The sequence below is a fragment of the Pleuronectes platessa genome, chromosome 14 (assembly GCF_947347685.1).
Source record: "Pleuronectes platessa chromosome 14, fPlePla1.1, whole genome shotgun sequence".
Taxonomy (NCBI): Eukaryota; Metazoa; Chordata; class Actinopteri; order Pleuronectiformes; family Pleuronectidae; genus Pleuronectes; species Pleuronectes platessa.
This window is the reverse complement of record NC_070639.1, coordinates 16,535,127-16,561,703: the sequence shown is the minus strand read 5'-3', so window position 1 is coordinate 16,561,703 and position 26,577 is coordinate 16,535,127. Positions and strand designations below refer to the sequence as shown.

The window sequence follows — 26,577 nt, the reverse complement described above, 5'->3', positions numbered from 1 at the left end:
TCAACTGTTCCTTTAGTTTTCAAAATAAATTTTTTCCCATGGAATGAGGTGCATGTCCCCTCTCTGTGGGTGAGCCCTAGTCATTGCGATTTTGTATGAATGACAAAAAACTAAGTGTAAGTGAATAAATAAATAAACAAATCAACAAGAAAATGTTACTATGGAAATACAGATCTAAAAAGATAAAGTTAGAAATGAATAAATAAATTAATGAATACAAGTACACGTGAATGAATGAAGAAATAAAAAAACGTAATATATGAATTAACTAATTCATGAACACAGAAATTGCGTTTTTTCTTTCGGGCTTACAACAATTGGCTAATACATTACTAGGAGAAAGGTGTGGTTATAAAGAAGCAAAATGATACTGTTGCAGATTATATAATTAGGTGTATCACTTATTGTGTGCAGAAGATTGATCAGACATTAAAATAATAGCTATAACAGTCCTTATTCATAGCCTTTATTCTATTTTATGTCCATGCGTTTTTGTTATATTTACTCATTAATACATTTTCTAGTTGACAGTGGTTTTATTCTGAAAGTGACCCGCGGAAGTGGAGTCTTCCATTGAGGGACAGAGGCGCGGCCCGTCTTCGCCATTCTGCCCCGCGGTGTGTCACCCAACCCCCGCTAACGTGACGGAACATCCCCGGTGAAGCACATCTGGAGGAGCGGCGGCTGCGGACTGAAAACTGCAGCGGGACGATGCTGGGTCTCAGCGAGATGACGAACGGGTGAGTGCGACGTTTTTAGAGGGTTTTGAAAAGAGGAAGGTGCTCGTGAAAAGTTTGGAAGTTGACATTTAGACGCTGGAGAAAAAGGGGAAAAAAATCAAAACGTAGCCCGGGTGGGTTTGTTCCATTCGCTCGTGCTGTAAACACGATGACCCCGGTTCGAAAAGGCTGCCACGGGGCTGCTGACTTTATGATTCTGAAGCTGGACTTGTTTGGCTTTTAGAAAAGTGGATAATTAGCGTTAAAACACGTAAACTTCACGCGTTGATTTCTCTGTGGAGACGCAATCTCAATTTGGTCACTCCAGCTGCTCGCCAGCGACCTCTACTGTCGTGTGGGGGGAAGCCTTCAGCAGACCAACCGCTGGACACTACTGTTGTGCTCAGGATCAAACAATGGAATTAAAAAGCCTCTTTCATAAAGGGATGTGGGAGTGAAGCTAGAGCCGCCATGTTGGTATGGGTCATGTTGATTGATGGATTTTCATTTGTCGATTAGCAATAACGACAAGACAAAAAGATCTAAAGGATGTTAAAATGGGAAAAGAAAAGAAAGATACAATTTTGTTTAACCAGAAGTAATCTAAAAACAAACAATCAACAAGGTAAAAAGAAGAAATACATCAGAAGTCTGACTTTTAAAGTCTCCTCTTAGATTTCAGAGCTTGATTTGCCTCCAGTATAAAATAAGGAGCCTCTGGCTACATGATTCACTCTGGATAAGATCCATGAGCTCACACTGGCACTGGTGTTCCCTCAGTGAAATGTCAGCCTCAGACATGTGTTTCATTTTAAAGCAGCATGTTCACAGCGTCCACCTGTTTTATTCATGGTTTAAAGATAAGATATGTAACAAGACATAGGTAAAAGTGTTGGTACATACTACACATCCCATGAACCATTGCAAATGATCCCTCTCCAAAGACATCCAGCGCTCTTCTTCTTGAATTGTTGTTAGTGTAGCGTTGTAATATATTGTAGTTTGTGTAGTTACCTTTTATGGTATCGCTGAATGGTCTGATCGTAGCTAGCATCATTTTCATGGTTGTGATCAATATTTCTACCAATCAATGACGACGATATTACACCTGAGGATTGTGGGTAGTGTGGTGCTTCTCCTAAGCATTGCAAAAAGTTTTTTTTAAATCCACCTGATACCTTACAGACTTATGGCTTCTACAAGAGCATGTAACACTGTTTAAAATCCCATAGCTTGTCTTAAGTCTACCTTAAATTATTCCAGTCACATATCTATAAAAATCAATATTCACCGAAGGGTTGTCTACTCTAACTGATTATTTTGAATAATTGCTTTAGGGGCACCTTGATATATTTGTATCACCCCTAAATTCACACTTCGGCCAGAAGGTCACAGAAGAGCAGAGAGAAAGTTTTCTTACACCAAAGGGACACACCGGAGGCGGAAGCTGCTCGCATGAGAATTGCCTCCGGTGTGTCCCTGGCTTTACGAGAGGACAAGAGGATGTTTCTCTATTTTCTGCAGATCAACCTCCTCCCTGCACAGGAATGTCTACACAGACTCACTGGACAGAAGTTGTTGCGTTCCAAACCACTTCCTGACCATCCACTCCCTGAGGACTTTCTATTCACAGTAATATTTCTTTCCACCGGGGGTGAATGCTACTGTGTGCTCTGGCGGGCTAATCATGGCCTGGGATGAATCTGGCTTTTATAAGAGGCCTGAGTCTTTGACACAGTGAGCGTTGCTGCATTCCCAACACGTAAGACTTGTATCTGATTCCTCACTGTGTTGATACAACTGGAGCTCAGAAGAATGTCTGGGCCTGCAGTGGACTTGTCCTTGTTTGGAAGAGCAGTGAACTTGAGCGACGTAGGAGTTAGACTGTGTGTAGTGTACTCACATGGGTGACGTGAGGGATTGTGAAATGTTAACTGTAACTAGTTAAACTTATTGGAGTCTCATTGGGGATATTGGATATCCTGTTATCATAGTGTTATCAAGGCCATCCCCTCACTACATACTAAAATGCTTTTATTTATTTATAAGATGCGAGGTATGTGAGAACGTAAATGTCCAAGTCCGGCTCTCCAGACATTTTGCAGAAGTTTCCCCACCAGCCGCCTACTAATGAAGCATGTTAATGATGTTTCTAACACTGTAAAAACTAAAAGAATACAAATATCTTTGGGTAAAAAAGAGGTTTCATAAACATAGATGAAGCTGAAAAGGACATTGACTTGGAAAGACAACAAGATTCAAGAGCTTTTACTGATAAAGGCAGACGCCTGTGTTGATGTGCCGTGGACCAAAATACTTTCTCGAATGGAATATGTCATGCGTTCTCTATCCAGACGCCGCCCTCGTCTGAATGTTCTGGTCATTTTCTTGTCACTGGGTTTGACCTCTCACCTCCTCTATGGAACCGGAAGAGAGAGACACACACACACACACACACACAACATGGCAGGTCTATGAGAACTGTTATATTATTCATCCCCTCTGAAGCCCTCCTGCATCTCCTCACACCTCCTTCCTCCCCTTTCTCTTCACCACCTTTTATTATATTCTGAAGTGCTCTTCTCCTCCTCCTCCTCCTCCTCCTCCTCCTCCTCCTCCTCCTCCTCCTCCTCACACCTTCCTAAACCACAAACACCCACATGAGTGTAGAGGGTTGGTTGTGTGCTGGCTGGCTTTACATCCAACCAACTGTGGCACACGCAAGTGGACGCAATCATTCACATCCTCATGTTGCCTCCACACACACACAAACACACACTACAGCAAATAGGAAGTGATGTGGCCATGCAGATAACGGCAGTAGGAGTGTTTGCAGTGACAGCAAAGAGACTTTACCAACAACTTACTTTCTTCGCTACAGTTTGACACAAAACATCGGTAAGCTAACTTTATTTTATTGCATTACTATTTTCATTGGAATTTTGGTAGCATTAGCAGCTATAGGCTCCATTACTATTTTAACATTCGATGTATGAACCATGTTAACTTGTTTGCAGAACTGTGCAGCAACTTTGAATGTCGTATTGTGTGTTTGTTCTGAGTGCATCGATAGGGAAGTCAGCTTGGTTTGACTGATGTTAAATTCAAGGCATTTTTTAATAGTGTCTCAGCATTTGTTCCTTTTTACATAGTTGTTTTTACACATCTTCTTATGTGTGTAAGTGAAGCCAAGATCCTCGTTAATTTTAACTTCCAATATTGATTGAGATACAAGAATTTACATGATTTGAACTTTCTCAAGTGTCAGGTGTTTTGAACCCAGGTTCTGTTTGTTGTGAAATGTTAAGTGAAGCTGCTGATTTTATTTGTCCACCAACAGTCCTTCCACAGTGGATTAAACATATCACATTTCAGTCATTGCAGTGTTGTAAGTTTGCAGTGATGAGTTAAAAGAGTGCCAAGTTGATTGCTGTAGTACCCGAGTTGTCCACACAGCAGCAGTGTTGTTTCTAGAATGTGTGTGTAGAGCTTATACTTACATAATATATCCGTCAAGGCGACTTTCCTCTCACAGACCTCCCTCTTTGTGTCTCTTTACACTTATACCATTACTCCACCACAGCTGCTCAACTGTAAATACAATTGACCCCAGTAGTTATGTGATGGGGACTTTGGGTTTTCTGCACTTTCTCATGAACTTGCTGGTAGCTGTTGCTCTCTGAGGATGAAATCATTGGTTTTCAGGTTTGGGGGAAACAGACATGCAGAGCAGATCCACGCTGTGACTAGACAATATCTTTCCCTTTCTTTCAACACACACACACAAACACACACACACACATACACACACACACACACACACACACACACACACACGGTTTGTCGGTGCTGCTCTCAAACTTGAAAAAGATCTGGAATTAATTCTGTAGAGACAGTCACGTTGCTTCATGGCAATCTGGTTGATACTTAAAAAAATCTGTGTTGTAAATTAAGGAACATTGTAACACTCTTGATATTTTTTTCTGGAGTATGTTTTTGTTTAAATGCCATTTTTGTAAAGCTACTGACATCTGTATGATCATGGCTTCCATAGCTGCTTTCAGACATGCAGGGACCTCCTGACGCGTGTGCGCGCGTTTGTGTGTGTGTGTATGCGCGCGCGTGTGCGTGTGCGCGCATTTCTTCCACCATATGGTTGCATGCAAATTGAATCCAAATCACAGAATTTATCCATAAGTCAGTTTTAAGTGTAAAGTAGTTTACAATATGTGAAAATTAACCATTGTAATTGACTTTGAAATTATTTGAAAAATGTAAGCAATTTTGAAAGATTTGCAAACTTATGGAACATCTTTGATTTTTTTAACCCTAAAACTCATCGTAAGTCATCGTGACTGTCATGACATACTCAGACATGTCAGCCCCTTCAGGACGTCAAGCTCATATTGAAGTTCAACATTCACATTCTACGGTTCTGTGTGTTCGTCAAACCCATGTGGAATGCGGAGCAGGTCAAGACAAGCTCCTGAGGTTGAACCTGCATGGTGCAAAGTTTGTTCTTAAAAAGGAGAGATGTGGTTTCTGTCAGCCATTTATCCAAAACACCATCCGACATAAATCATCTTTGATAAGAGGTCCTGACATGGACTGAATGGAACACACAGGATAATAATTTACAGAAGACCAACCATCAGATTTCTGTCAGTCATATTCAGTCAGAATCAGAGCATGCATAAGAATGGTTTCAAGAGGCCGACATTTTAGAGGGAAAGCTCTTCTATCAGTTGTTTGCATTTGTCTACGAAACAAGAGCTTTGATCCATGAGTTATATTTAGTTGGTGTTCACTTTGACCCTGTTCAGTCCTTGTATTAACATTCATTGACAGCTCTAGGTACAGAAGTGAATGCATCCAGATGGATCTTCGATGCCTCTTTAGATGGTGGTCTGGGATCCATGTGGTCACATTCTTCTTGGGGTGTGAACGCAAATGCATCCTGAGCCACATATGAAGGACCTCCTATTCAGCTCACATCCTCTGCTACACTTTCACAAGGAACTGAACTGAAATGAACATTACCCATATCCGAATTTGTTTGAGTGCACTGTCACAATATTGACACTGGCCACGAGATAATGATATGACATTGTGTGCATTGGTGTTTAGTTGTTTGTCAGGTGGGAAGCAGGATTATTCGATTTCCACGTAATTTTATGAGGCATGACTAAAAGAAGACCCATAAACCATTTCAAGATAGGGCGTTAGCCTTGACAGAGGTATGCACTTACCGAGCACCCCCCTCTATTGCCTTTGTTTTTCCAAATTATTAATGAATCTATGTGAGCAGAGATGACGTATGTATATTTGCATTTAGAGTGGGGGTGGTGAGATCCGATCACAAGTGGTCCCAGGAGACACATTCAGGTGTGAACACATGAAGTTAGAGCCATCCACTTGTGATTAGATCTCTCGGGACTGTCTGTCTGGGGCCTTCAAGAGACAGCTGGCTTTATCAGTGCTGCCTCACAATCAGCTCAGGCTGTAGTTTGCTTGTTCTGTTTCACAGAGCTACTACCAGCTACTCCGTTTACAGCTGCTTCTCCATTGGCTGCTTGTCGGCTTGGCCTCTTGTTTGTCTCCTGCCCTGTGCTCTGAAGACGTCACAGCCTCTTGTTTGTAATTAAACAAATGTCTTGGAGGCGGAAACGTTAGAAACTGTGCATCTGCAGTTTTTTTGTGTCTGTCTCAGAGGAGAGGGGCTCTTGTTCCTACGTAAAATTGTGATGAATTATTCATAGATTGACATTTTACCCTTTTTCAGTAGTTTTTTGTTCACGCTGGGAAATAATCTCACAGTCTGCAACAGAGGAGCACAAATCAAACTTGAAAATAGTTCTCTATAATAGGTGACATTGTTCCATATAGTACATCACTGTCTGTATGTTCCCACCCCCTCTATACAAGCCTTGTTCAGATAGCAAATATTTTAATACTTTTTTTTAATTAAGTAAAGCTTTACCTGTCCTTAAGATAATTATTTTATCTTTTGATATTGATAAATCATACATATTGTGTGATGTTGTAAATATAATTTAGGGGAAACGATACTGCAGCACATAAATGTTATGCATATTAACCTTTATTTGTATTCATCTGCATTTCATATTTTGTAGCTGTTCTTGGTAATAATTAGATTCCAGGTTCATTTATCTTTATATCCTACATATTAACTGGGATTGTTTATTCTAAAGTTAATTGTTCTACTATAATATATCCGGACTCAGTATATTTATCACGTTTTTTTAATAACCCAACATCAGGGATCCTTGCCAAAAAATGTCCATGTAAGTTCAGGTCAATACTCTCGTAAAGTTTTTTTGCATTTGGCATCAGACATAATGCCGTATTGTTCAGGCTGTAAGTCCTGACCGTAACTACTTATCAGTACTCACAGCTTGCCATTGTGTGTACAGTATGTGTAATATCTACATGTGCGAGGGGAAAAGAGCCTTTTATTTTCCCTTTTACTTATTTGTGTCCTCTGTTGACTTTCTATAAAACAGAGGAACGATGCAAAGAAGAAGTAGGAGGGAGGGAGAGAAACCGACTGGGTCAAGGGCCAGAAAAGGGCAGTGTTCTCCTTTTCTGCGAGACGTTTCCCCTCTACCTGCTAAAGGACGGAGGAGGAGGAGGAGCGAGAAGCAGCTGATAGGTGTGCTGGCTGGGAAACCACACCTCTGTACATGTCCTTTCTAAAGGGTGTGAGCCCTGGAGGTGTGTTTAAGAGGGAGGACGAGAGCGGCACAAGATTTAATCTTTTCATTTTAAACCAAACGTGCACTAGTGCTTAGTAGGTCTCCCTACTTCTGTGAACTGAGGCTCCTTAGCAGACAAGGGGTAGGAAGGAAGGGAGGAAGGAAGGAGGGGAGGGAGGGAGAGAGCCGAAGGGGAGATGAACACATTGAAGCTGAAAGAGTTGTCAAACTCAGACTTGTACAGACGGAGACAGGAAAGACCAGAGAGCTATGGAAGTTTGGGAAGCCTCAGGTGAGTCCTGCTTCGTGAAGCCGGTGTCAAGTTGTTGATGGGTTTGAGAAATGCTGATTCAGCAGTAGGATGATTGTTATTTGTGTTGCTGGTTTATTTTCTGGTTGTGCCACTGATATTCTATGTGAATGTCATGGTGTTTCACAAATTAACCACTTTTTGGTGTAGTTTAGCAGCAAAAATATTGGGTCTGTAAACCTTGCTTTTTATTCCTGTCAGATAATCCAGCTTCCATGTTGCCTCTCTTAGAAACATGTGCAAAAGCTTAAAAATCATCTGATGGCCTATCATTCAATTATCCTGTGGTTTCTTTGCTTTCTTATCACAAGGTTTCCAATTTTTTTTACAAATTGTCAGTGGTGATGTCTGCCCCCCTAATTTCATTCCTCCATCTTTTTTGTTTGTAAACTATTTAAAGTGTGCTCGTTCCACATGGGATTTGAATGTAACCTTCTTTACACCGCATCCTCTGGTCTGTTGCTGGTTATCAGCTTGCTTATCCTTATCTGGTGCTGACAGACACTGTCTTGCATTATTCTTAGAGAGCTACTTTGTGTTTGTAAACACAATCTGTATCAAAGACCCTTTGAGGGATTTAAAAGTGCTTTTCTTGACAAGGGGTGATAAGGTGAGACGTAGTGGCGTATTTGATCTGCAAATATCGCGGCTGAGTCTCAGCATTCCTCCGAGTTGTGTGACCAGCTGATAGGAGGACTTTTGCAATACTGGTTTCACAATATGTTTGCATCAGAGGGATTTTGGAGGTCCGCTTTCTGTCTTTCACAAACACCTCTCTGTCTCTGTCATTCTCTCTCTCTCTCTCTCTCTCTCTCTCTCTCTCTCTCTCTCTCTCTCTCTCTCTCCCTCTCCCTCTCTCTTTCCCTTTGTGTGTGTGCTCCTGAAGTGATCAGAGGAATGTAGTCATGTGAGGAATGTGAACAGTAAGAGGGAGCTCACCCATTAGCAGCGTCTCCGGTCAAACCAAAGACGCTTCATTTCTCTCCTGGTAGCAAGCAGACGGTCTCATTTGCTTTGCACCAATCATACAATGGTATAGTATAGTAGGATCAGTAGTAGTGCTGGATGAGTAAAATCTAATTCTTACACGACACCTCTGGTTTTGCACTCATTACATGAGAAGGTATATTAAATGTGTCAAACTAATTATTTAAAATTTGCATCAAGAAAAAAAGACTATTTGAGCCACATTTTACACAGACAGGAAAACGCATGTGACAACGAAAAAGTAAAAAAAACCTTAAAGAGAAAGTGGCAATGAAAAAGGAATATGAAATTATTAAATGTTGTTATGAAGACATTCATACCAAGACAAGAACCACTTTCTGTTTAGTGGATCTCCTGCAAAGTTTAACATGATGATGACAGGGTTAAACATTTATGCGAGTAGTGGTTTGCTATCAGTGCAGCACCTGCAGCTAAAACCATAAATTCTAAACACACAAAGAGTCGGTGCAAAACACAGTGACATTGAAGCCATGAAAACTAACTTTAAACTTTAGGAAACTATCTTCTTGGAGACCTATAAAGTCCATATTCATAAACAAGCTATCATAGGCACATGGAGAGTCGAGAAGCAATATCTTTTTTATTTAAAACTGCCAAACAAGTTAATTAATAGTTATTGATTTACATCATTAAAAAGAGGTGTATAGTGTGTCGCTCTTTTCCTCTGTGCTTGGATGATAATGGGTCGACCAGGTCTAAGTGGGCGTCTGGAACAAAAAGTGCAAAACAAAGGAAACGTTAGTCATGAATACTGTTTGCACACTCACTGAATCAGTGTGTGTCACTGAGGGCTCACATGCATTTTGTGTGTTTGTGTGCACACACTTGATGCCTTGTAATAGATAAAATCGTTTTACCCAAGCAGCCCTGATATCCCTGTTGCCATGGTTGCTGTTGACACAGTGTGTGTGTGTGTGTGTGTGTGTGTGTGTGTGTGTGTGTGTGTGTGTGTGTGTGTGTGTGTGTGTGTGTGTGTGTGTGTGTGTGTGTGTGTGTGTGTGTGTGTGTGTGTGTGTGTGTGTGTGTGTGTGTGTGTGTGTGTGTGTGTGTGTGTGTGTGTGTGTGTGTGTGTGTGTGTGTGTGTGTGTGAGAGCAGGGTGTGTTTGATTTGTTCGTCCAGCCTCAGTGTGCTTGTTTCGCACAGGTTGAGAGAGTCAGGGCTGTTCCTTGGGTCTACAGCTTTTAAATGTAGTCTTGGTTACATGTCTACAGACACAGATTAATTTAGACTACAATGATAAATTCAAACTACAAGTGTGTTTTCCCCCAATCCAGGATCGTACGTTCTAAATAGAAATCGTGACTGATTGATTATCAAAAACATTACTTTGGATTTGCAACACAGATGTCCTGAATATCATTGTGATGTTTCACTGTGTATTTAAAGGCCAGTGGTGGTTCATAGAGACAATGTCAAAAAAAATAAAAAAAAAAAAAAAAAAAATTACCATTTTGTTTTCCCACAGCTGAATTATTTAAAATGTGTAATTCTTTTTTTGATACTTTATATAACCTCATCCATCCTTATCGGATAGACAGCCACACTAAATGCTAACAAGCTAGGTAGCTAGCCAGCTAATCTGTCAATCAAAATCAAACAAACACATCAATACAGGCATTTACAGGTCAAAAGAACATCATGACATTTAATGGTTTAAATTCCATAATAACCCCCAAGGGTCAGTTTATGTTAACAGTATATCCCACTTCTTTTTTTCTTTAGCATGGCTGACCTGACCTTTGACTTTAATGACCCCATAAAGAAGTCAGACAGTTGCTGTCGCCATTTTTAAGATCAGGTTGTTATTCATATCCTCTCTCTCTCTCTCTCTCTCTCTCTCTCTCTCTCTCTCTCTCTCTCTCTCTCTCTCTCTCTCTCTCTCTCTCTCTTCTACTACAACTACTACTGTTACTACTGATTTGCTAAAATATCTGGTTATTAGATTATTTTGACTCTAAATATGATTTAATCGCAGTGTGAATTTCAAACTGAAATTGTGTCTACACACATCGCCATGTCACCAGAGACCTGAACACTGTAGTTCTTTGGCTCTCATTTTAGGGTGGAACTCTCTCAGTATGGCAATGACTGTAATCAGGAGGAGAGATTACGTGTTTCCTGTTAAGCACCCACCCTCTGCCCATTGTACCCAGGCCCAATCAGTCAACACTGGTTCCCAGTGGATGAGACTCCCGACCGACCATGTGACTTTGAACTGGAAACAATGATCTGGTGTGGAAACGCTCTGGAAGCTTTAAATGGTTCCTGGTGAAATATTTGACTCGCTATGTCATTCATGTCAAAACCCAGAACGTCTGTCGTTGGAGACCAAATAGTTTAATTAGTGGTATAAATAGTGAGGAACATGAGGTTCTGTGACAGTAGCCTTTCCGCTGTATTAAATATACTAAACTATAGTAAAAAGAAGTATAAGGGGAAAAAAGGTGCTGTTATGTGCATTTAAGAAATCTTAAAATCATCCCCAAGTTGCTAAGATTTAGCAAAAGTGGAGGATTGCTTCTCTCAGAGGAGGCAAAATTGGTCACTAGTATGTATACAAAACTCTTCTCACGCACACGCATGCACACACACACACACACACACACACACACATTCACAGACACTTAACAGCAGCTGCCAGCACCTAGTTTGGAGTTGAGGCTCCACTGAGTGTCTATTTGTGGAATGATGGAGTAATGTAGAAGACAGGACCAACTCAGTGGCTGCTCTCCAACGAACCATCAAACATGTTTGTTTCCCTGGAGTGTATTTCCGGAACTGGCCTGATGTTGTCATGGTTTGGAAAGTGATAATTAATTTGAGATTCCAGTAGAGTTTAACCACATAAAGAGCTATCGTTTACCCAGAGGGACGACAGATTTGTGGGCTTGTGGGACCGGGATTGGATTTCTAAGATAGATGCTTTAAACTGTTGATCAAGCCATTCTGACCCACCTGGAGAAGACCCAGCCAATGTGTCTGTTATGTCCTGAATTTGAGTCCTGTCGGGGTCCAGTACCGACAAAAATAGTCAGCCCATAAATAATCGCGTAACATTGTTAACCAGTAGGGGGGTTAAAGTGTCTTTGGAAATGGTGAATGTGAACATGTGCAGGGACTCCAACTCAGCTAGCCAGCATGTGCTCACTTTATTTTAACATTATGCAAAACTCAATCACATTTTTCAGTGTCAGATGCAGAAACCAGATTTATATAACCACTGTCAGTTACACATTAAATGTGCAATTCAACAAACTGAATTGCAAGAGAGACAAATTCCAGTATCAGAGCTTGAATTCTTCTTCTAGAGTGTTTACTCGCTGATGTCAAACATATGATGAAATAAACAGGAAAATAAACGAGAATTTATTATTGTTATATTGTTGTCTGACGGCTTTAGCTTCTCTGCTTTGCCGTGCAACAATACCGCATTGCACAACACTGAGTTGAAGCCACATTTTTATATCTCCCAGAAAGCTGAGGGCTCCAGCTGTTCAACATCCAAACACAGTCATACACGTATTAGCCAAAGACTGTAAATATTAGGGACACAAAGCATTAAAAAAGCATCTGTGTGTGTGTGTGGGTGCGTGTGTGTGTGTGCGTGTGTGTGTGTCTTAGTGACCTCTGTCTGGACAGGCGTCAGGGTGGGCTCTTTAATTCCAGTAACCTGCCCAAGAATAGACGGCCAGAGTGACAGGAGGGGGAGACTAAGTGTGTGCGTGTGCGTGTGCTTGTTGATGTGGGAATAAGGGAAAGAGGGAGTGTATCCGTTAGAAAGGGTGTGTGTGTGTGTGAGAGAGAGGAAGAGAGTACTCTCAGTGCAGTCTGATCAGCGGTTCTGTCTCCTTCTTGTTCTGTGGATTACAGCTCCCACTGCTTTCTGGATCCCCCCTCGCATTACTGGAAACTACTATCTGGAGTTGCTACATTCCCACAGGTGTTAGCTGGATCTTTGCACTTAATTCTAACTGTTTAACTATGGAGCAGAACGGTCGTGCCCTGCCGCCGTCAATACCTGAGGATAGTGAAGTCCTGGACCATGTTCCTCGTGGGGATATGAATGGCTTCCACCAGAGGCTTCAGGACGGAGGGGAGGCGGAGGTCCCAGAGTCCAAATCTCAGAGGCGGAAGAGCGATGTCAAAGTCTATAAGGAGTTTTGTGATTTTTACGCTCGCTTGTAAGTACACGGTGCAGTGGACAGGGCTTAGATCACAGTTTAGTTTTCCACCAAAGTAAAGGTTTGCACAGAACACAATGACAATGGAATTAGTTATTGTGAATATTTTTTTTTGAGATTGCGTTATATATTTGATGTCTTACCAAAGAGGGTTTTCCACTGTAGTATTAAAAATGTTTCTTAATGAGTAAAACCTGCAACTCTTTTAAAAGAGTTGTTGACTCTTGAATTATTGCATTAGTATGTCTGTAGATATACATGCAAGTGTTGTCTCAGCGTCTCTATCATTCTCTGGGATACATCATCATCATCCTACATAACCACACCACTTAATTTCTGGTGCATTGTTAACCGTCAATTTCATTCATAAGAATTTTGTAATTTAAACAATTTTGTAATTTGTAATTTAAACAGATGGCTGGAAAAATGCTGTGTTCTAGTGTAGTTGTGTGTGTCGATGAGTACGGCCTGCTAATATGCTGGCATTGTATTATATTGTGCGCTCCAGTGTTACAGAATGTGAAGAATTCTGATGTTCTAGTACCTGGGTTTTACCAGACAGTCTGACTGGCTTAAGCTGCCTTAGGTGCCCTGTTTGTGCAGGGATTTCTCTGTGCGCCACACGAGGGGGCACACAGGAAGGGCTATTTTCGTGCCAAGGGGCGAGTTGTAATGCAAAGTAGAATATGCCAACTGGCATTACAAGTATGTGTGCATGTATGTGTGCATGTGGAGCAGGGAACTAAATATACAGACTGTACTTCTGGCCTCCGTTTTCTGTCTCAGGATCATCAGGTACTACAGACTAAAATAAATACAAAATTTGGGTCAAGAGGCCAGAGCTGAGGTGGGATCATAGACAGTATATAAAGATGGACGACATGACGGCTCCTCAAAAGTAAACCCAGGTGTCTTGATAGCCACCCGCTGACTTGCTGAAACATTGGTCTCAAAGCTTGCCTGAACCAAACTAAAAAAGTCAACGCACACAACATCAAATATTTTTTTCCTAAAGATGGTTTCTGTCACTTTGAATAGTTCTTATCACAGTGGTAAGTTTGATCACAAATTTTTCCAGTAAGAACGTTGGGATTGACTGCCGAGACTGAATCCAGATTGGTGGAGCACATGCATCGGTGGGTTCTCGCTACCATCTTGCTCCATCCCCCTAACACTACTGCACTGACTCTAATTGTGGACTGCACATATGGTGTCAGTAAATACTTTTTTGGTTCCTAAGATTTGAAGACATGGGGTCAGTTAAAAATAGTTTAGAATTTGAGCAGGGAGTGTTTTTCAGACTGACTATTCAGACATCTGTTAATAATATCTGGTTCCCAGTTTTCCATTGCTTTTTTCGTTGAAAATTATTTTAATTTTTGTGACCAGTATAGAAATGAAAGATAAGAATTGTTTTGATGGTATTATTTAAAGGGAGGGAACAGAGTGTATTCATAACAGAAGTGATAGTCTACATCCTTTCCCTTTACTGAAGACCAGACTCCATTTATAGTCACAGTGCACTCTTTTCTTCTTCTGTCTGAAAGAGTGGCAGCTACTGCATCAAGTCCTGTAACTGCCTAAAGCTTGACTTTGTATTCAGCACATACAAGGCAAACACTGCTTGAGCAATTGAAGCTGAAAGTATAAATTCACATTTTTGAAGATTTCTATTGAAACTAGAATAGCACTTAATAAAGTGAAGAACTCCCCCTAGACCCAACAGTCACCTTATAAAACCACATTTACACAATCATAAATATCATTTCTCTAAACTCTTTTTTTCCATCAAGATCCATGAGTCATTCCCTGGTAAATCAAGGAAAATGTTGAAAGTGAAATACAGTGAAAAAAATTCCTCGATCCGCCCCCTGATCCAGATCTTCACCAAAATGTGATGTGTTCTTTCCTGACCCACACCTCACCCTCCCTCCAAGTTCCGGGGTAATCTGTCCAGTAGTTATTCTGTTATCCTGCTAACTAATAAAGAAACAAACACTGATAAAAATCCTCCTTGGCCCAGTTCACAGGCATAATCCGAATACTCCTTCAGCCAGGACAAAGTGCAGAGAAGGGCAATCAGCACAGTCCTGTCTAGTGTGTAGGCTCGTCTCTAACTCATGCAGGGTGCGGGAGGCAGATATGAGGGTGGAAATGCTTAAGGGATGTATCACTTCCTGTCAAAAATCATTTGGATAGGGCAGGCTGTCAGTGTGTGTGATACCAGGAACAGGAAGGTTATAATATGTTTGAGAAATGGGCTCAGATTGAAGCTGAACTTACTCCTACATCTTTTTTAGTGTATAAAAGCTACAATAGAAGAACTGAAATGTACATTGTTAAAGCATTGAGAAGTTAAATCCATGAAATGAGAGTAGTTGGGAGTAGTTGTGTGTGTGTGTGTGTGTGTGTGTGTGTGTGTGTGTGTGTGTGTGTGTGTGTGTGTGTGTGTGTGTGTGTGTGTGTGTGTGTGTGTGTGTGTGTGTGTGTGTGTGTGTGTGTGTGTGTGTGTGTGTGTGTGTGTGTGTGTGTGTGTGTGTGTGTGTGTGTGTGTGTGTGTGTGACTTCCAGCATCCGTTAGGTGTTAAGCAGTGTCTTTATTGTGGCACATCTTTGAACAATTAGTTTGAAGCACTTTTGGCTGCTTGTGTTTGGTTTGGCGAAGTTTGATTATTTGTTCTTTTGGAGTCGTTCTTATTACGAGCGAATAATCGTGAATTAGTCCAATGGTCCAATCAGCCCTAACATAAATCTACGAAGAACGACGTGAACGAGATTTTGATAATGTACCTCATCTTAAAGATGCCTTCGGTTTCTTACCCACTCACAATGTCCTGACCACATTTGTTCTGACGGATCTGGCAGCAGTACTTCCACAATAAAAGCCTGGGGGCTCTGCTCTGTTGATATATTGGTCATGTTTCGTAGGGAGTCAGAAAGACAACTTTGTGATTGTTTTATGAAATGCCAGTATCAACTTCATATGTCATGATGTCTTTGTTATATGACACAGAACCATATCTGTGTGAACTCAGTGCAGTTCAGTTCAGTTACTACATCTCTCAGTAGGTTTCACTTCACTGATCGACACACCCTGAATAATAGATCCAAAATAAACAAAGATATTGCGTGTGTGTGCTGATAACCTCTTGCATCACATTTTCCCCTCTCTACTCTCATGCTTCCTGTAACTGAGAACATCATCCAGCTGTTCTCATGATTTTGGGAACATCGGATTCTTCATATAAGACTTTAGCTGCTACTTGTGTGTTCACCACCCAGAGAGACAAACTCCTTAAACATGGATAATCATTGCATAGAAATATCTAATTATAATTATATTTTTAATTAAACATTAAATAAGAGTTATAAAGACACAAATACTGTCTTATGAGAACACTAAATATGTGCTGTAGTAAATCAACATTTTAATCCTACTATCAAAGCACATTTCCAACCAAGTAAAATTCATCTGATGTTTTATTTCATGGTTCACTTCCACTTTCTATGTTTTACCTGTGTATATTTTATATGAATTCCCTTTATACAAACTTTGACTGTGAAAGTGACTTTTGATCCTGATTATGATTTTCCTTCTCTTTTCAGCAACATGGCCAACGCTCTGGCCAACGCCATGTGCGAGCGCTGTAAGAGCGGCTTTGCCCCGGCGGAGAAGATCGTGAACAGTAACGGGGAACTTTACCACGAGCAGTGCTTTGTGTGCGCCCAGTGTTTCCAGCAGTTCCCAGAGGGACTCTTCTATGAGGTACAGCTTTGTCCCAAGATTTCATTTTGACATAATAATCCAATGAAAGACGTGTGATGCAGTTGTTTACATGACAATCAGTTATTGGAGCCATGGGATTGCAAAGGGTTTGGACTTTGACTTCAGAAAGACCAGTCCACAGTACTGCTGTAACCGTTTCCTACAAATCAAACACATGATCGTGATGGGTTAATGAACTGGGCTCTCGTTTTACTGGCAGTAAAACCACTGTTTAGAGCAAGGCATTCTTCAGTGCACAGCCCTTAGACAAAGAATTTAAACACACTGTCCTGTTGAGGTAAATAAAGAGGGCTGAGCACAGCCTTAATGCATTATTGAATTATTGGACCCTCATTTCCAGTAACCTGTTTGCTCAGCAGCCTTGATACAAGGCCAGATGTTTCTCAGGAGCTCTGATGCTCTTTATGTTCAGTCAGTTTATTAAAAATAGGGTGTCTGTAGTGCTCCGATCAATATAAGCATCTAAAGAAACAGGAAAACATTTGTTTTCATTCCCTATTTGGAACAGAGAAGCAGGATATCACACTCTACCTGTTGTAATGAGAAAGAAAATGTTTCAGTCACACACCCTCACAGCTGCATTTCCTTGTACGGCCACTAGATGTTAGCTGTAAAATTAACTGCATTGAAGTGAATGGAGTCTTGTATTTTTTTTTTTTAAAGTTCTATAAAGCCTTGATAAGTAAATTTACTTCATGTCATCTGTTTCAGAAAGTTGTTATTACAGATCATTTTTGTCAGAACCTGAAGAGAATAATCTTAAAATGAAAATGCACAGCAGGAGCTAATTATCATCATGTGTGGTGAAGTCGAATCTAGACATTCTGTGAAATATTTTCCTCGCTACACTCATCTATTAAATCATTCTCCTGTGCAGCAGATGTGAAGCCATGTTGGCTCAGACTGGGATCACATGGGGACATGTGACTCAGGGCATGTGATTTAGATATTCAAACCCACATCTGCATGTTGTGGTGCACATTGATACAGAAAGACGGATGCGAGACAGATCAGATCAGCCATTCACATACATTCATCCCTCTTGTCAGATTGATTTGAGCTATATAGAGACAACCTTCACCCATTCCATAATGTATAGTTCTTTTTATACATAGTCCCTGGCATTTGAAGCTGTTGTTGTACTGTTGTTTTGAGTTTTGTTCAAAAACATGAAAAGAGTACAACAAATCCCTCATTATACAGTGACTCATATTTTAGCTGCTTGATTTTTGTTATTTTCACCCTTGTTTCAGTGTATAGATTAAATACTGTAAATTAATGATTGCTATTATAATTTGTTAGTGTATGTTTGTGTGCTTTAATTAACTGTTTACTAATGGTTTTTATTGTGTTGATAGTTTGAAGGCAGGAAATACTGTGAACATGACTTCCAGATGCTCTTCGCTCCCTGCTGCCACCAGTGTGGTAAGTGTAGGAACTGCAGTAAAAGTACATTTTCATGACCCGCTCCGACCTGTTCAGGGTCATATGGAGATGTAGCTTAGAGTATAACGTCATTAACACAAATATAAAATGTAGTGTTTTATCATGATCATAATATTCTGTTGTTTTTCAGGTGAATTCATCATCGGCCGTGTGATCAAGGCCATGAACAACAGCTGGCACCCTGACTGCTTCTGTTGTGATATCTGCCAGGCTGTGCTGGCCGATGTGGGCTTTGTAAAGAACGCTGGAAGGTCAGTCCCTCTACAACCAGCTAGTGTTCACCTCGGATATTTGTGCAATCACAGCAGTTATTGTCTTGTACAAGTTTGTTTTACCTGGTGCTGATGTCAGTGTAAATGCAGGGAACAGCAAGTGTCTGAGAGAGAAGTAATCTGTAGTTTCCTGATGTGTAGTAGAAGCAGATACAGAAAAATGCTGATTATATACTGAAGGCTGTAGAAACCAGAGCTGGAGGATGAAGGATAATCTCTCTGCCTATGTGTGTTCATCTCTCTCTCTCTCTCTTCCTTCAGGCACTTGTGTCGCCCGTGTCACAACAGAGAGAAAGCTCGGGGCCTGGGCAAGTACATCTGTCAGAAGTGTCACGCAATCATTGAGGAGCAGCCTCTGTTGTTCAAGAATGACCCCTACCACCCTGATCACTTCAACTGCAACAACTGCGGGTAAACACACGCACACACACACACACCTGATCAGCCGTGTCAGTCACTTCACTCACAGCATGAACACCTTGATTGTAGTTAGCCATTTTGTTCCCACCTGCAGACAAAGGTCTTTTATATCAATGTCCACTTCACAATTTGTTTATGCAGTGACGATTCTTCTGTGAGATTCTGTGTTTATCAGGTTCATTATTACAACAAAAACAATTGTTTCGAGTCTCTTCTCTCATAAAATAAAAATGACAAATTAGGATGAAAGTTTGTGCAGATGTGGGACAAAAACTTCTTAGTGCCCTCTGCTGGACAAAATATGTAACTGTAAAACAAGTTCCATGAGGTGATCTAAATATGTGTTATGACAAGTTATAGGAAAACAGATGTGGGTATTTTTGTGTAATGAGGTGTTGTAATTCACTTCACACATATAATTTATAATGGAAAAGCAGGATTTTGTGTTTTTTCCCCATGTTTTCATCCTTTTACATAAATGTAAATTCCCAATCACATTTAGCATTATTATATCGTAATAAATACATTAAAAAAATTGCATTTTTTGTGAAAAAGAACAACTGATGATGATATTAAGGGACGTGATGTTATTTCCCTCTGTGTCTGCAGTAAGGAGCTGACTGTAGATGCCAGGGAGCTGAAGGGGGAGCTCTACTGTCTGCCTTGCCACGACAAGATGGGTGTCCCCATCTGCGGAGCCTGTCGCAGACCCATCGAGGGCCGTGTGGTCAACGCCATGGGCAAGCAGTGGCATGTGGAGGTGTGGTATTAAACTGTAAACATTTTAGAGACAGCTTCAGTTATTCTGAGTAGTAAACTTCCTACTTCTTGATTTTACATTCCCATTCAGAAAAGTCAATTAAAGAAATTTATTTTCAGATTTTTGACGGGTACTACCTGTTTTGAAGATAAGAGGTTTAGGTCTCACAGAATGTGAAAGAATATTAATATGATGTTGAAATGAACTATACTTTGTTGAAATTAAGTTGCTTCTTATTCACTCGGTTTATATGGTAATTTTTCTATCATTCAATTTACTTTTCATTTGTTTCCAGTGACAGATCTATAAAATGTCTGTATATGTGAATCATACTTTTACCAGCTTTGTCTCAACAGTGAGGTTCCGTGTTTTCTTCTCCGAGATGTGTACAACATCATCATTCCTCTATTATCTGCTGTTTGTTTCCGTATTATGTATTGCCTCCTTGCCGGCGATAGCCAGTGGCCAGAGGCATTATGTTTTCGAGTTGTCCGTTCGTCCGTCCTTTTCCAATGAAGGCAATATCTCAAGAATGTCTTGAGGGAATTTCCTTAAATTTGGCACAAACATTCACTCAAAGATGAACTCACTTGATTTTGGTAGCCAAAGGTAAAGGTCACAGTGACCTTTTATGAATCTTGAATAGGTGTGTAGAGATAGGTACACAGAAAATTCACTGGTTGGCAGAGGCATACAGCTGCAGTGCCATAATTAAAGTTTCTGTGGCATCATTCCACCATATTCTGCATCTTTATCTTCCATTCTGCTATTTTCACATTTTTCTTGTCCTCTCCTGTCCACATGTAGCATCATGTGTGCACAGTGTGTGAGCGCCCATTTCAGGGCCACCCATTTTATGAGCGAGGTGGTCGTGCCTATTGTGAAAGACACTTTGACATGGTGAGGGGATTAAGGATCTGCCCGTTGCTGACTGCTGCCCCGTGTCTCGCCTCCACCTGCCTGGCTCCAAACTACCAGCCTTTACATTAGGGTTACACTAACAAATAGGTCTTTTATCAAAAAGTCTTCCACTTGTGTGTCAATCCCATTATGATGTAATGACAGCTACAGGCCGGATTTCCTTTTGTCTCAACAATTTGGGTTAAAGTTAGTTGATTCAGGACCTTAAAAAGCTTTATTGTCCATTTATTTTTAATGATCTGTCAGAGTGTTTTCATACACTACAATAATCAGATTCTAGGTGAAATCACCTAAATTCTGATTATACAAATTGTCAAATTTAAACATGGCTGGCAACACCCTCCATCACAAACATCATATTTGTTTTGGCTTCAAAAGTCTTTATTGGTGTAACCCTGCTGTGTGATCCATAATGTCTGTTAACACATACACACACAAGAAAAACAACGCCAGCTCAATGAGAGAGTGTTTAAGACTAAATCCACTTTAAATTCGGTCATCCTCAAATCAATTCCTTAAATCTGTTCAGCCGCCTAGTGCGCCCTCTGGAGGTCGTTAGTCTATCCATCTTCTCTACTCTCTAGATTCAGTTTACAGCCGGGCTGAGCTGGTTTTGGTCTGAACTGAGTCAATGTCTAAAGACTGTGCTGTTGCCTGTGCCATGGTATGAAAGTGATAATGTACTGACTGTGGCTGTTCTAACCATGTGTGCTTGACCATGGGTTTGTTTGCAGCATTTTGTGTGTGCTAAGTGTGAGAAACCGTTCCTGGGACACCGTCACTACGAACGCAAGGGCCTGGCCTACTGCGAAACACACTACAACCAGGTAACAATCAACTGGGCTGGGGATATTTAAGTTGCACACATAAAATAGAGTTTGAAACAACTGAGGAACTCAACACAACACTGTGGGAAGTTTGAATATTCCTGTGTAGCCTGTGTTTGTTTGCATGGCATAGGAGTGCACAGTGTTATTTTAACTGTGGTGAAGATTACTGTCGCTTCATTGTGTTGCATTATTTCATGAGATACAACTCATAACATGTTTCAGTGCTCACCCTCTTTGTTTCTCTCCCCTCGACACGCTCAGCTGTTTGGAGACGTCTGCTACCACTGCAACCGTGTCATTGAAGGAGATGGTGAGAAAACCCATTTACATTGAAAATATATATGAAAGTTAAAGTTATTTAAAAAGAAAGAAGTTATATGTTACATTTTGCTCAGCCCTGTTAATATTTTAGTTAATTAAAACCTTTCTTACCAAGTGCTTCTCTTTTACATGACATTCCATGTATTTTGATCTATACATTGTATGTATAGCTACAGAAGAATAACAATAACAATTGTTAATAAGAATAACAATTCTTCCATTACTTCCATTATACACAATTTTATTCAAAGTAACAGAACGTTTCATTTTATTGGCATTTTCCTTTTCATCACATGATGTCTTTGCTCTGACTTCTGGGTTAAACAACGTATGATGAAAGAAACATTTTTAAAAATTGCCATCGGCTTTTTTTTCTTCCAATGTTTGTATTGGGCATGATGGGCCATTATTATTTATTGCTGTTTGTGCGTAAACTGACTAAAAACATGAATTCCCATCCATAAACATGATTGGCTAAGTCACGTCAGGCGGATCTTCATCTGTAATAAAGTCTCATGATCCCACGCTGCTTCCCAACACCATCAAACTATGTCTTTTGTTATGGTTTTGATTGAGAGACCACTCGTGACTGAAGTTACATATTGTACATTTATAAATTCAGCCTCTGTTGTCATATGATGGTCTTGATCAGTGTGTCATGTGATTGTGTTTTTGTTTCAGTGGTGTCTGCTCTGAACAAGGCCTGGTGTGTCAACTGTTTTGCCTGCTCCACCTGCAACACCAAGCTCACCCTCAAGTAAGTGGAGCCTAAATAAGAGACACTGTGGAGTGGTATGTGTTTCACATCCACACATTTACCCTGGATTGTGCACTTGTTCAGTTTTGATTATATACTCTGAAGACTGATAAGAATCCACATTTGACCTGGCTAAGTTCCCTCTGCTGCTTGTCTTTCACATCCAAGCTGTGTTTTGGGACAATCTGCTGCTGTTTTTTCAAACCTGTCCATTCTTGATTTTCTCACCTTCCTCTTTTATTCGTGTGTCGTCCCACTTGTTTGTCTTCCTGTATACATCCCCTTGTGCCACCTGTCCTCTCTCCAACATTTTATCTTTCCCTTCTCATCCTTCTGTTTTCTTCCCTCCTTGATGTTTCTCTCCTCTTCCTCTCCACCTGCCCTTCTTCCTCTTTTCCCCTCTCCTTCACACTTCACACCTCTCTCCCATTCCTCCCTGCTCTGTCAGGGATAAGTTTGTGGAGGTGGATCTGAAACCCGTGTGTAAGCACTGCTATGAGCGCCTGCCGGATGACATGAAGCGCCGACTTGCCAAGCGGGAACGTGACTCAAAAGACAAGAAGAAGAAGAATTTGATACCCATGTGTCTGTGATCCTCTCTTTCTCCTTTCTTCTCATTTCCACTGTTCTTCCTTTGGTCAGTTTCCATCTTTCTTCCTTTATGTTTTTATTCTTCTGTCATTTCCATCATATTTCAAACATGCTGCATGCGAGTTAAGTGTAGGTAGGTGAATATGCACTGACTAGACTCATTTTAGAAACCAACACTGGAAACATTTCAACACCTCTCATCCAGAAAGACTAATCAAGATTATGGCTGGTCACTATGGTAACCACTGCTATGCAAACAAGTAAATTAGATCAGTCACATGATGAAGGGGAGGCTTTGTTTCCCGGGTCTCCGGGTCCGTCTGGGCGTAAGGTTTAAAACCTTAATCACTTCCGGCAGCCTTCTGGCTGCAGCTGTATGAGTGCCGAGGTCCCACTGGGTTTGACACGTGCCCTGGTCCTGCCAGTTATTATCTGCTTTTGGAGGAAATGTCGTCCAGGGGCAGTTGGGGTGAAAGGTTTAGAGAGCCGGCCGGTGTTGGTGGAATAAAAGGCATTCAATTCAGAAAACAACCAGAAGCCACTGATGGAGCAAAAGCTGTAACTCTGCAGAGGCTTCACAGATCTCAAAATGCCATAATCATAGAATGGATTCAGAAAAATATATTCCGTGTGTAGATCTATATCAAGACATAGTGAGAGTGTCAAGAAATGTGAGCCAGATCGTTTCTTTTTTTAAGAGCATTAATCAGTTCATCAAAATATATCAAGAATGTGGTATCTCCCAGCAACAATTGTCAGAGATCTTAGTCATGCATCTGTACAAAGACATAATACAGTTTTTCACCCATTGTCTATGCATAAATCATAGTACATACACCATCCAAATTAGCTGTACAAGAAACCCATGATTTGGCTGAAGTGAACCTCAAAGTAGGGATCAGGGACTGGGGCACTTGTTATCTAATACAAATTTGAATGACTATGAAAGTAATCTGTTAGTAATCTAAAAAAGTAAAATTCTCAGTTTCTTGAGAAAAACACATGTACATACTGGGAGTACCGTCTCACTTCCTACTTGTTCTTCTCTCTCCTACAGGAACAAGTTTGTGGAGTTTGACATGAAGCCAGTGTGTAAGAAGTGCTATGAGAAATTCCCTCTGGAGCTGAAGAAGAGACTGAAGAAACTCTCCGAAACTGTGGCCCGCAAGTGAACAAACGGTCGAGCCGCAGGCAGGGGAGCAAGATGAGACCATGAGGAGGCCTCACATGGAAAAAGTCACATTTCCCGAAGCGACAATCGTAAAAGAGATGAGAGATTATGTGGTTGATATCGTTGGTATTTTCAATTTTGGTTGGTTATTTCAGTGAAAAGATCAATTTGTTTGTCCTCTCAGTCACAGCTTCAAAGCACTGAGGATCATTTTATCAGCCTGAAACTGACAGGCTCAGAGTATTGGTTTCTTGGTTTGACTTGAACCTGTTCAGCTCAGTTACTGCACTGTACTTTATTCACATGCTTGCCTTCTTTCACTGCTATACATATAAGTATATATAGACATAAACACGCCTGACGATGGTCCTATATTTATAGTATCGTGAGCTTTAAGAGACCATTGACACATGGGAGTAGTATTTCTCCTTAACGCTGTGTTGACATGTTGATCGACAGTTTGCCAACTTGTCTCGATGCCAAAAGAACGTGTCTCCTGTTTGACTCCTGTTACCGTATGTAACTGATACTCTTATATCATATAAAGCCAAATGTGTATATAATATTATATCTAATATGTCATTTTTTTCACCAACTTGTATTCTTTTATGTATTACTAACTTGTATATCCTGTATTATGCTATATAAGTTTATTTTTTAGCCCTATAAAATGTAAAAAAAAATTCAGTGACGGTCTGAGGACATCACACTGGCTCTTCGATGCTGCAGTGATGGACTAAACCATTATCTGCACTTTGATGGATTGCCCTGTTACATATATGCATTTTATATCTGAAACAATACGAAACAGGTGGAAAGTGGTATTTATAGTGTTACACGTTTATTAAGTTTTAGTTTTACCCACTGTCAATTCCAGTAAATACATGAGTGTCAAACAATATTAGAAACACCTTTCAGAAGTAATCCAATCCAGTTCAACACCAGCTTATAAATGACCAACTTCTCTGACGCTCTGTCAACGACTACTGGACTGTGCAGTGACAGCTTTTATTTTCATGACAACTGGTAACTAGCTGCGTGTGTGGTTGTGTGTGTTACAACATGATAGCCTGTGGCATGTGCTGAGACCGGATCTTGGAGTAATGTCCGATGTAAGAACTTGTGTGTGTGTGTGTAATCCAGAGAAAGTGATCCTCTTAGGAAGGTGTACCGACTTCCTCGGGCTCAGACCCTCTTAGCAAAGAAAAACCAACTGTTGTGAATGGGGGAAGAATCGTTTCCGTATTTCACTAGGATTCACTCGAGCTGTATATTATTGTAGAAAGCTTTTCTTTTGTGTAAAGAAAGACACATTCCACAAAAACCCACCCATTTCTCATATGTCACTTAGGAGTAACACTTTCCATCTGATTGATTGTTGTAAATCAGAACTTCAGCTTCAATAATAAAGAGTCCAAAATGTAGTTTTATTTGATATTTAACCATCTGGGTGACGGAGATGACTCTGCCGCTGTTACATTGTATTTTATCGTCACAATGCTTTTTCAAGAGACAATGTTTCTCCATGTAAACACACCAAAGTGCATGTTCCAGACTTGAATGGAAAGTTATTTTTCAGTATATCTAAGTTGATTCTATTATTTCTTCTGAATAAATGTTGGTCAATGCTAATATTGTGCACGCAGTTCTGTTTTTGAGTTTCAATTCCAGATGAGTCACATGATGTCATGAGCCGGTGAATGAGTTTCATATGTTTATGGCAGATTCCCAATAAGGTTCCTCCAGTCAGTGAACAACGTACGTGGCTGTAGAGATTGCTGTGATTAAATACACGTAAACAATCAAGTCTATAGAAAGCTCTTAAATTTGTTTGTTCTCGATATTGTGTCTAAATGTTTGTGCGATTATTTGTTTTGAATGTCCTACAAGGAAAGTAACATATTCAGGCTGGACCTTTAATTCCATTCGTTGGGAAAATGACACGTAAGCACTTCTGTTCATTTGTACCCCCAAAACAGGTGTATAAAGCACAGAGGAATTTAGTGCTTTTATTCTTCACATACTGTACTTGAAGTGGCTGTCCTAAAATGGCCAAGTAAGTTTGCCTATGAATAGAACTTGAGTCTTATTCTAAAAATATAAGGGAAAATAAATTGTAAATTAGGTAAAAAAATATATAAAGGGTATGCAGAACCAGTGCAAAACAGGATTAATGAGATAAATGAGAATAAATACACAAGTTACAGTGAAACTAATACTACAAAAACAAAAGGGGCTGTAAAAGGTAATGATAAAAGCAGGTATTAAGTAATATGGGATACTGCAATAGTATGATGAAAATAAAAACGTTAATTATTTAATCTCACTGCTCCCATGTTTCCTTTTGTTCTTCTACTCCCACATGT

General features: G+C 40.4%; 1 protein-coding gene across 5 annotated transcripts; it reads left to right on the top strand.

Annotated features, from left to right (window-relative positions):
- Positions 1 to 585: 585 nt before the first annotated feature.
- Positions 586 to 25,843, top strand: LOC128455743 (LIM and senescent cell antigen-like-containing domain protein 1). 5 transcript variants are annotated; one of them, XM_053439570.1, is made up of 11 exons: positions 12,513 to 12,935; positions 16,542 to 16,701; positions 18,081 to 18,147; positions 18,299 to 18,419; positions 18,702 to 18,851; positions 19,470 to 19,620; positions 21,276 to 21,368; positions 21,633 to 21,681; positions 22,374 to 22,449; positions 22,898 to 23,032; positions 24,098 to 25,843. In XM_053439570.1, exons 1-11 carry the CDS (start codon positions 12,736 to 12,738, stop codon positions 24,210 to 24,212), a joined length of 1,317 nt encoding a protein of 438 aa, XP_053295545.1. In that variant the 5' UTR covers positions 12,513 to 12,735; the 3' UTR covers positions 24,213 to 25,843. The 5 variants fall into 5 exon arrangements, with proteins under 5 accessions (XP_053295543.1, XP_053295544.1, XP_053295542.1 ...); XM_053439568.1 differs by lacking the exons at positions 12,513 to 12,935; positions 22,898 to 23,032 and adding an exon at positions 586 to 740; XM_053439569.1 differs by lacking the exons at positions 12,513 to 12,935; positions 22,898 to 23,032 and adding an exon at positions 3,460 to 3,617.
- The last annotated feature ends 734 nt before the right edge of the window (positions 25,844 to 26,577 follow it).